We start from the raw sequence: 11,289 nt of genomic DNA on the forward strand, positions 1-11,289 counted from the left end.
TTATTTGAATTATTTAATTAAATGTCTAGTTAGGGATTGGGGTCTTACATAGTGGTATCAGAGCCTGGTTGGTCCATTCAGCTAGGTTATGACTATTTTGTATCCTTTATGTGCGTGACGGGTGTGTGAAAGTTGTTGGTGCTTACTCAATTATTTATTTTGGTTGTGCAAAAAGATGGATCACATAAATGATCGTGCAATTGTTGATGCTTTGGAAGCAATGACCAATATGATAACGCAAGTGAATTAGAATCAGAATATGCTGCCAAGTTCAAAGAGCTAGTGAGGTTTTGCCCACATTATAATAGTGCGACGGGTGAAGCATCTAAGTGTATCAAGTTTAAATGTGAATTACATTATGAAATTAAGTAATTCATTGGTTACCAAGAGATCTGGTAGTTTTACGTGCTTGTGAACAAGTGCAAAAATTATGATGAGGATATCAGAGCTAGATCTGCACAGTACAAGACTGATGTTGAGAATAAGGGTGGGAAGCAGTTTTGTGGAAAATCGTATTTGACTCCAGCTGAGAAAGGGAAGCAGAAAAAGTCTGCAGATGGGAAATATATATGTGGGGAGGAGCTCTGCTAAAGAGTTTTAAGTGTGGAGAGCTCGTGCACCGTGCTAAGCAATGTAAGAATATGATCTTGAAGTGCTACAATTATGGGAAGACAAGTCACGATAAGGCTGAGTGCATGAATAATAGGACGCCTTGTTTTAACTATGGCGAGCAAGATCACATTAGTACCCAATGTAAAAAGCTAAGAAAGGCATCGACTGCTAGTGCTAAAACTACTGGTAGAGTTTTTTCTTTGAGTGGTACATATGTCTCGAATTCAGATGATTTAATTTGAGGTACACTGATTGTTATGATTGATATTGGTGCAACTCATTTGTTTATTTCCCTTGAGTGTGTTAGCAAGTTGCAAATTGAAGTGTATTTTATGGTTGGAAGTATGATCATTGATACCCCAATTAATGGTTTAGTGACTACTTTTCTTGTGTGTTTCAATTGTTCGTTGACCATCTATGGTAAAGAGTTTGGAGTCGACTTAATCAGTTTGCCATTAAGTCAACTAGATGTAATTTTGGGGATAAATTGGATATAGTTCAATAGTGTGTCTATCAATTATTTTAATAAGATTGTTTTGTTTCCCGAACCCAAAGAGAGTGCAGATTCGAGATTCCTATCTTCCAGACAAGTTGAGATGTCTTTTAGGGAGGACGATTAGGTACTCGTGTTGTTCGCTTCCTTGAGATTTAGTGAAGATGTTGAGGCTAGTGTTATGCCAGTGGTATGAGTTTCTTGATGTGTTTCCTAAAAATATTTATGACTTGCCTCCGAAGCGTGAAGTTGAGTTCGCCATAGATTTATTAATTGGTAATAGGCTTGTGTTGATGGCACCATACAAGATGTCTACATCAGAGTTGACTGAGCTGAAGAAACAATTAGAAGATCTGCTTGATAAGAAGTTTGTTAGGCCTAGTGTGTCATAGTAGGGGGCTCCAATGTTATTGGTTAAGAAGAAAGACGACATTATGAGATTATGTGTTGATTACCGACAACCGAATAAGGTTACAATCAAGAACAATTATCCTTTTATGAGAATTGATGACCTTATGGATCAATTGGTAAGTGCTTGTGTTTTCATCAAGATTGATTTAAGGTCGGGCTACCATCATATTAGAGAGAAGGCAGGAGATATTCCGAAGACTGCTTTTAGAATATGATATGGTCACTATGAGTACTAGATGATGTTGTTCGGTGTGTCTAATGCGCCAAGCATGTTTATGGAGTACATGAACATAATCTTTCATCCCTATCTGGATCATTTTGTCGTGGTATTCATTGCCGATATCTTGGTGTATTCGAAAATAGATGAAAATCATGCAAAACATCTGAGAATTATGCTACAGACTCAGCAAGAGAAAAATCTATATGTGAAGTTGTCAAAGTGTGAGTTCTGGTTGCGTGAAGTGAGCTTCCCTGGTTACGTGATTTTGATTGGTGGTATAATAGTTAATCCATCTAACGTAGACGCGAAAGTGTGGTGGGAGGCCCATAAGTCTGTTACTGAGACCAAAAGATTTCTTGGTTTGGTTGGTTATTACATAAGATTCATAGAAGGCTTTTCGAGGTTAGCCTTACCTTTGACTCAATTATCTCAAAAGGGGAAAGCTTTTGTCTGGGGTGCTCATTATGAGGAAAGCTTTCAAGAGCCGAAGAAGAGGTTGATGATAACTCTAGTTTTGGTTCTACCAAATGCTAGTGAATCCTTTATGGTGTTTTGTGATTTTTCAAAGAGGGGCCTGGGAGGCATGCTCATGCAAAAAAAGTAAATTAATAGCTTATTCTTTGTGACAACTCAAGGTTTACGAAAGGAATTATCCTACCCATGACTTAGAGTTGGCAGATATTGTGTTTGTGCTTAATATTTGGAGGCATTATTTGTATGGAGAAAACTTAAAAGTGTTAAAAGGATCATAAGAGTTTAAAGTATCTGTTTGATCATAAAGAGTTAAACATGAGGTAGAGAAATTCTTACTCTTGTGTTTGAAAACATAAAGAAATTGGAGCTAGAACAATGAATTTGTGTGAGTCTTGAAGCTAGAACAACGGATTTCATACTAGTGAGTCCCACATTGTTTCCTATAAAAATGTAATGAGTGTTTAGAATACTCATTCACACATAGCCTCAGTGGCGGAACTGAGGGGGGACGTGGGAAGGCCACGGCCACCCCTTAACTTTTTTTTTAATTCATATATATTAAATTACTAAAACATCTTTATTTTAAATTAAAATTAATTTTTATTTTTTATTTTTCATTCAAAGTTAGGTTAAAATACAGATAAGGTAAAAAGCTCCTACCTTTCCTTTCTTTCTCATATGGGTTTGCTACCGGCACTGGAATCGGAACAAATTAAAGTGATCGACATCTAACAGGTAAAAAACTTTATTCATTCTTCTTTTATAAAAAGTAACAAATTAAAGTGATTGCTTGATTTGTGTTTTTGAGATTTTTAGGGTTCTTCTTTCTTGATGTGTTAAAATAATCTATATAAGATTTATTAAGCCAATTCATAACACTGTACTTTACAAATATAGTTATACACTGTAATAAGGTTTATTTAATCATTGTTGTTGCTAATTTCTAATAGTGAAGTTACCGGTATTTGAAAGCGGATTAAAGTTGATTAATTAAGTTTATTAATTTTTTTCTCTTTTAATTTTTATGTTCTCTAAATTGATTTTTGGATCTGATATGATATTATAGGAAGAGTAAAGATGAATAATAGGAAAATTGATTCTTTTTTCAAAAGGAAAGCATGTGAAATTGAAAGAGAAGAGAGAGATGAAGAAATTATAATCCCGACATCCGAATTTGAAACAGTTCTTGAGAATCCAACAATTGAAGAGCATCATGGTTTTGAAAATTCTTTAGAACGCGATCCTGGAAAGCGTCCTCCGATTTGGCAATATCCACCAAATCAAGTGGATGCAATACGAAGAGCTTATCTAAAATGGGGTCCATATCAAATTCATTTAGAAAACTATCATTTGTCCGGTAACGAGGATCATCCGAGAAGGTTTCAACATACTTGGTTTATCATATTTCCATTATGGTTAGAATATTCACCATCTGAAGATGCCGCATATTGCTTACCATGTTACCTTTTTAGCAAAAAACTAAGTGGACGTCCCGGATCACTTGTCTTTATTTCTATGGGTTTTAGAAATTGGAAGAAAGTTAGGAATGGAAAACATTGTTCCTTTCTTAAACACATAGGGAAGGATCCTTGCTCACCACACAACAATGCAATGAAAGCTTGTCAAGACTTGTTGAATCAAGATGGTCATATTAGAAATGTTATTCAAGTGCAAAGTTCAAGTCAAATAATGAATAATCGGTTACGACTCAAGACTTCAATTGACACTGTTCGTTGGTTAACACTACAAGCTTGTGCTTTTAGGGGTCACGACGAAAGTAGCAAGTCAAGAAATCAAGGTAACTTTCTTGAGTTATTGAAACTTTTAGCATCCTACAATGATGAAGTTGCAAAATTTGTGTTGGAAAATGCTCCACAAAATTGCAAGTATACTTCACATCAAATTCAAAAAGAGCTCTTGCAAATTCTTTCTAGTAGCGTAAAAAAAAGTATTCGTGAGGAAACTGGTGATTCCAAATTTTGTATCTTTGTTGATGAAGCTCGTGATGAGTCAAAAAAGGAACAAATGGCTCTTGTATTAAGATTTGTTGATAAAGTTGGTTTAATACAAGAGAGATTTTTTGATGTGGCACATGTTAAAGACACCACATCTTTAACTCTTAAGGAAGCAATATGTGATATACTTTCTCGACATAACCTTGATGTTTCTAACATTCGTGGCCAAGGGTATGATGGTGCTAGCAATATGAGAGGAGAATGGAATGGTTTACAAGCCCTCTTTATGAAGGATTGTCCTTATGCATACTATGTTCATTGTTTTGCTCATCGATTGCAACTTGCATTAGTTACATCATCAAGAGAAGTCAAACCTGTTCATAAATTTTTTGAGAAGCTGATCTTTGTTGTGAATGTTGTTTGTTCTTCTACAAAGCGTCATGATGAGTTACAAGTTGCCCAATTAGAAGAAATTGCTTATTTGTTAGAGATTGATGAGATTGTAATTGGTAAAGATGCAAATCAAGTTGGTACATTGAAACGAGCTGGAGATACTCGTTGGGGATCACATTACGATTCAATTTCTAGCTTGATAAACATGTATGAAGCAACTTGTTTAGTTTTAAAATTTTTTGCAAAAGATAGAGGGAGTTATGCTACACGTGGGGATGCAGATAGTTGTTACAATTACTTGAAGGCATTTGATTTTATATTTATTTTGCACTTGATGAAAGAAATCATGGGAATAACAGATATGCTTTGTCAAGCCTTACAAAAAAAAATCAAGATGTAGTTAATGCTATGAACTTGGTTCGTTCAACAAAACATCTTATTCAAGGTTTGAGAGAAAATGGTTGGGATATATTGTTTACTAAAGTGGTATCTTTTTGTGAAAAGCATGGCATTGAGATTCCTGATCTTAATGATGTTCATTCAACAACAAGATTTGGACGCTCCCGTCTTGAAGAGAATCAAGTCACAATTCAACATTACTTTAAAGTTGAAATCTTTTTCACTACCATTGACAAACAGTTACAAGAGTTGAATAGCAGATTCAGTGAGCAGGTAATCGATTTGTTAACTCTTTCTTGTTCTTTATCTCCTAAGGATGGATATAAAGCTTTTAGCATTGATACTATTTGTTCTTTAGTTGAAAAATATTATCCTATGGATTTTAGTGATCAAGAGAAGAATAATTTACAATTTCAACTCCAACATTTTCTATTTGTTGCTCGTCAAGCATCAAACTTGAATAATTTATCAACTATTCAAGAATTATGTTCATGTTTGGTTGCATATGGTCAGGCTGAAACTTACTTCTTGATTGATAGACTACTTCGTCTTATCATGACTCTTCCCGTTTCTACGGTCACAACTGAGAGATCTTTTTCAGCAATGAAAATTATTAAGACTAAGTTGAGAAACAAGATGGATGATGGGTTTCTTGGAGATAGCATGACAATATATATTGAAAGGGAGATTAGTGCAAGCATTAGTTCGGAGTCAATTATTGACGATTTCAAGTCACTCGGAATGCGCAAAGCATTACTTTAAGGTAGTTTTAAGTCATGTAATTTAAATTTTTAGTAATTAACTTTATATTTATTTTAACTTTAATGTTTTATTTAAAATACTATTTACATTTTATTTATAATCTTTATTTTACGTTAGCGGCCATCCCAAAATATTTTATCTGGCTCTGCCACTGCATAGCCTTATGCAACATGTGTATTGGACTGCTCATACAAGAAATTGGGTTTCAGGCTCGACAGGTTCCTTTTAAATTTTGTATTTTTCTAAATAAATTTCTAAAAAAACTTTACTAAAATTACCAAATTATCAATTAATTTAGTAATTATCCTAAAAAAATATTAATTGATACATTATCCTAGTAGTCATTGTCACGTTATTAAAAATATATTTTTTGTCCTAAAAGTTAAAAATCATCAAACTATGAGATTAAAAGTGCGTTTAAGCCTAAATTCAATAATAAGAATGGCATAAGTCACAAGCTTACTAAAAGCTAAGAGACGAAGTCGAGAATGACCCAACTAGTATAAAATGATGGCCACGAAGAATATTAAACAAACTACAATGAACATAAAGGATGTATCAGACATAAAAGGTAAATAAATAGATAATGTTGTTCATACAGGTTACATATAAACATCATGGCATAAAGCCCATACAAATGAGAAGGAAACAAAAAAAAATCATGAATCACCATTTTGAAATTGAGTATTATCTTCATCCACCAAGGCTCAGTCTCAGACCACCTTATGCGGGTTAAGTTGAGAACGGATAATCTGAACACCTGGACGGAGTGCCTCCAGCTGGTCGACCGCTTGATAAAAGGTGTTGTACACCCTTTTGAGGGTTTGGTTAAGCATTTCATCGACCTTCTTCCTCGATCCAACCAATTGTCCCTCGTAAGCCTCTTGCTCATTTTCTTTAGACTTCTTCTCTTGCTGAAGAAACTTCACACCCTTGCATATGCGAGGGGAGTTTCCTCGCCTCACCTACACATGTATTGATATTACCTTTGGGGTATATATTAGATATCGTATTCAGATAACTCAACTACCCAAAATACCATTCTTTCTACGAGATCTGAATTCTTCCGAATTTATCGAGTGGAATAGTTAATTTTCACCATGTCACGATACCTTTGAAAGTAGGGTCCGAGTTCCTCGTAGTTACCACGACCTCCAAGGTAAGCCTCTCTACATTATGGCACATGACCTCGATGCCATTGAACACATTACTTATGAAGTAAACATGTTGCTCATATTTTATTTTCTCTTTAATGAGTACTAATTGATCTCTTGGTCAGTGAAGGATAAGTACATATAGAGGGGCACGTCATCCTATGGACGTGTCAATATGGGCGGAATTTACAAGAAGGATTTCAGTTTGGAGAACTCCTCCTCACACTCGTTTGTCGAATCAAACTTATCCTTATTCTTCTTCAAAGTGTCAAAGAAATGAAATGTCTCGTCATTGCACAAGAAATAAAGTATGCTAGGGAGGCTAAACATCCTATTAATTGTTGAACCTCTTTAATATTATATCAACTTCTTATATCGATGATATCTTGACACTTTTCTGGATTTGCCGCCTCTATCCCTTTAGGGGTTAACATAAACCCCATGAATCTACCTGTATGCATGCCAAATGAACATTCGACACAACTTAAGCACATGTTATACCTCTTGAATAATTATAAGATGTCTTATAGGTATGCAACATGGATATCCCCTTCAAATTCTTCATAATCATATAATTAATGTAGGCTTCCAGGTTTCGCTCTCTATCTGTTTTACAAAAAAAACTTCCATTAGCCATTAGTAGGTGGCGCCAACGCTCTTAAATATAAAAGGCATGACATTGTAGTATTAATTGCCATGGTTGGACATGAACGTCATCTTGGATGCACCAAGATAATCCATATTTATCTGATTGTAACCTAATTAGGCTTCCATAAAACTCATGGTTTTATAATGAGAGGATCCATCAATTAGTCAATCAATAATGGAAAGAGAATATGGATCCTCATGGCAGGGGCATTTAAGTCCATGACATCGATAAACATACGCCATTTGTTCACGGTAATTTAACCTCATTTATGAAGCCATCACATCTAAAATTTTGAAATTTTTCACAAATGGAAGTTGTTTCTCATTGCCCATTTTTCACTTCCTTTAAGATACTAGCGAGTCGATGAAGTAAATAAAGTTTCAATGGAATACCCCCCTAGTATCTATCCCTGGAATGTCAAAGGTTTACCTTAATAATATATCTACACTCCTCCTTAATAAGGCAACCAACTTCTCTTATTCCTCAGATTCAGATAGAGAGGTGCCTATCTTGGTGACTTGGACTCCAAGGGCCCAATCCGGACCTTCTTAAGATCCTTTATGGGAGTGAGTCTTTCATTTTCCTTCTCCATTTCGCAATCTAAGTTTGTAAAGTCCATTTCTTGCACACATGGTTGTTGAATGGCGACTGTGGCCACCTTTGCTCTTATAATTTCCAAACTACTTTGGTAACATTCCTAGACGATCATATAGTCTCCATGAACTATCCTAATTCCTCCGCTAGGTAACGAGTACTATGCTCAAATGTTTAGTATATATGAAAGCCCATAACAGGTAAAGGGTAGGCCGCCCTATGATGGTGTTGTATGGAGATTGAGTGTCTACTACGAGTAGAGTTGTCAAAACGGGCTACCTGACTCTAAATGGGTCGGCCCTAGCAGGCTTCGAGCTTTTCTAGTCTAGGCCTAAAAAGCCCATATTAAATATGGGCTCCAATTTAGCTACCCAGGCCCAACCATGTATGGGTTGCGGGCTACCTGACCCTAAACAAACCCACTTTCAAAAAAATAAAAAATAAAATTCTCCTTATTTTGTAAGTAACAATCTGTAGCATAATATCCTTATTTTGTAAGTAACCGGTAACAATTTGTATTAAACATAAAAACTTATCCAACATAATACAAATTTAAATTACTTGTTCCAAGATGTTCAAATCTTCATGTTCAACCTGTAACCTAACACAAAATTATCCAACTTGTAACTTCTAATAAAATACACACAAATTACATGTTCAAAGGTACATGATAACATAAAATATCAAACCTGTAACTTCCAACAAATTACATTATTTTAAGTTACATAATAACACAAAATAAGGTACATGACAACACAATATCCAACATGTAACTTCCATAAAATAACAAGTTTTAAGTTATGAAACTTAACACAAAATCAAATAGTCCCGACTCGACTCGCATCGTCACTTGAGTTTTCTTTAACGAAATTCATATGTTCAAATGTGTTGGATGCTTGTCCACTTAAACCATCTTGATTAGTATTATTGTCATTATCAAATTCTATAAAACAAGAAAAGTAGTCGTCAAAAAAATATTCATTATTTATAACACGAGTGAATAAAATTCAACATTATGAATCTATGATACACTTGAGTAAGTTTAACAAGTTTACCTTCAAAACCATATAACCAACTTCGTGTGCACATGAGAGCTTGAATTGATTCCTCTTTCATTGAACTTCTATACTTGTTTAAAATTCGAGAGCCAATGCTAAAAACAAATTCATATTTCATCGTGGTTATTGGGACGCTCAATATATCACACGCCATTCTTGTAAGATTGGGACATCTACGACTTTTTTCCTTTCAATAAGCTAAGATATCAAAACCAACCAATGAAGGCAACCTCTGCTCATCTAAATAAGAATCAAGTTCAAAATTTCCAATATTGTTACTTGCCTGACTTTCATGCTCTTCAAATTCCTACAAAGTATACATACAAAATTTGATAAAAATTTAATGAGGATGCCAAAGTATACATTTAAATTCCTACAAAGTATACATAAAAAAATAATAGTTTGCACTTACTTCACAAATATGTAATAAGGATGCCAAAGATTCCTTCCCAACTCTAAAAATATGTATCACTTGTGAAAAGTTAGGATTAGAATAAATCCCATGTTTGACATATTCCACATAAAGCTCATACAACTCACCCTTAATCTTTTTGCACTTGTCTTCACTAGTGGTATCAATAATTTTTTTATATGCAAAATTCAAAAAGTTGAATTTTTTTATTGGATCAAGAATATCACCAAAGACCAAGATAATATTATACTCATTCCAATACTTGTCAAATTATCCCCTAATTTTTTTGCCATGTCTTGAATCAAAGAATCTTCACTTGTAAAATAAGAATTCAAAATACACTATATATTCCATATGTCCTCAAAGTACAAATTAGAAGTATGATAAGAAGATCTAGATATCAAGTTTATAATGTTGTAGAATGGCTTCAGGAGTTCACACATTATTTCGGATCTTGCACACTCTTCACTTGAAGGACAACACTTAAAATTTGAATCTCGCAAACTCAAGCTATAAAAGGCACAATGATAATTAATCACACTCTTAAGCATTATAAAAGTGGACTTCCATCTAGTAACATAATTATATCTTAATCAAATTGTTGTATTAATCTCACTGAAATTACTAACATATTCATGGAATTGTAGTGTTCTACTTTCAGTTACCTTTACATAAGCCACAATTTGTCTAATTTTATGCAATGCATCATCAACTACCTTCAATCTATCTTGAACAATGAGATTCAAAATATGCGCACAACAATGAATATGAAAGAATTTTCCCTTAAATAATAAGCTATTTGATAATCCTAAGTGTTCTTTCAATAATCTTTGCATGCTGTCATTTACGGAGGTATTGTCCAAAGCGATGGAAAAAAATTTATTCTCTATACCCCAATCACTTAACATTTCCAACACCTTCAGTGATAATTCTCACCCAGTATGTGGGTATGTCATGTTAGCAAAAGCTAAAATCTTATTTTGTAACTTTCAATTCATATCCATATAATGAGCAATTAAAGAAATATAACCTTAGTTAGTGCATGCAATTCAACAATCAGAAGTCAAACAAACTTCCCCCTTAATTTGAGTCAATTGTAACTTAAACTTTCGTTTCTCATCCTCATAATATTTTATAACATCGCTGAAAGAAGTATTTCTAGTAACAAAGGTACAATCATCATTCAGTTTTTTTTTGATATTTCCTAAAAACCCTATATTAAAAAAATTAAACGGTACACCGTGTTTAGTCATCATTTCAGCTAAGATCTCACAGTTAACCTTAGGATCAAATTTTTTATTTCCCATTCTTCCTTCGGCATCAAGTATCATATCACTCATATTGTGAAATTTTGGGATAAGCTTACAATTGTTCACATGACGAGTTAAATGAGAAGTCCCATTAGTCGTAACACAACTCATTAATTTTCCACAACCCTTACATTTACATTTCTGTTTACCATCTCCAACCCAACCTTTAAAAAATGTTTCCAGACTTCATACGTAAGGGCCTTTTGTTTTTTGGTAGTTGGTTCGAAAGACTCTTATTAGTTAATTTCAGTGTCATCAAGATCGATTACATTAGACGAAGCAAATAATGGCACGAGTGGAGTTACGCTAAATTGCCTAGCATTAACCTCACCATCATTATTAATTTCCATAATTATAGTAGACACAAATTACAATCCATACATCTAAATCAAC

General features: G+C 34.1%; 1 protein-coding gene and 1 pseudogene across 1 annotated transcript; one reads left to right on the forward strand and one right to left on the reverse strand.

Moving 5' to 3' along the window:
- The first annotated feature begins 1,908 nt into the window (after positions 1-1,908).
- Positions 1,909-2,340, forward strand: LOC127130823 (uncharacterized mitochondrial protein AtMg00860-like). The gene has a single exon (XM_051059786.1). The coding sequence runs from the start codon at positions 1,909-1,911 to the stop codon at positions 2,338-2,340; it is 432 nt and encodes a 143-aa protein (XP_050915743.1).
- A 4,092-nt stretch (positions 2,341-6,432) lies between these two features.
- On the reverse strand, positions 6,433-10,494 carry LOC127130824 (zinc finger BED domain-containing protein RICESLEEPER 2-like; annotated as a pseudogene).
- Positions 10,495-11,289: the final 795 nt, after the last annotated feature.

Source organism: Lathyrus oleraceus, chromosome 3 (genome assembly GCF_024323335.1).
Source record: "Lathyrus oleraceus cultivar Zhongwan6 chromosome 3, CAAS_Psat_ZW6_1.0, whole genome shotgun sequence".
Lineage (NCBI taxonomy): Eukaryota > Viridiplantae > Streptophyta > Magnoliopsida > Fabales > Fabaceae > Lathyrus > Lathyrus oleraceus.

Bases quoted from the DNA above. Each gene is read 5' to 3' on its own strand.
- LOC127130823 (XM_051059786.1), top strand. From the start codon at position 1,909: ATGCTACAGACTCAGCAAGAGAAAAATCTATATGTGAAGTTGTCAAAG.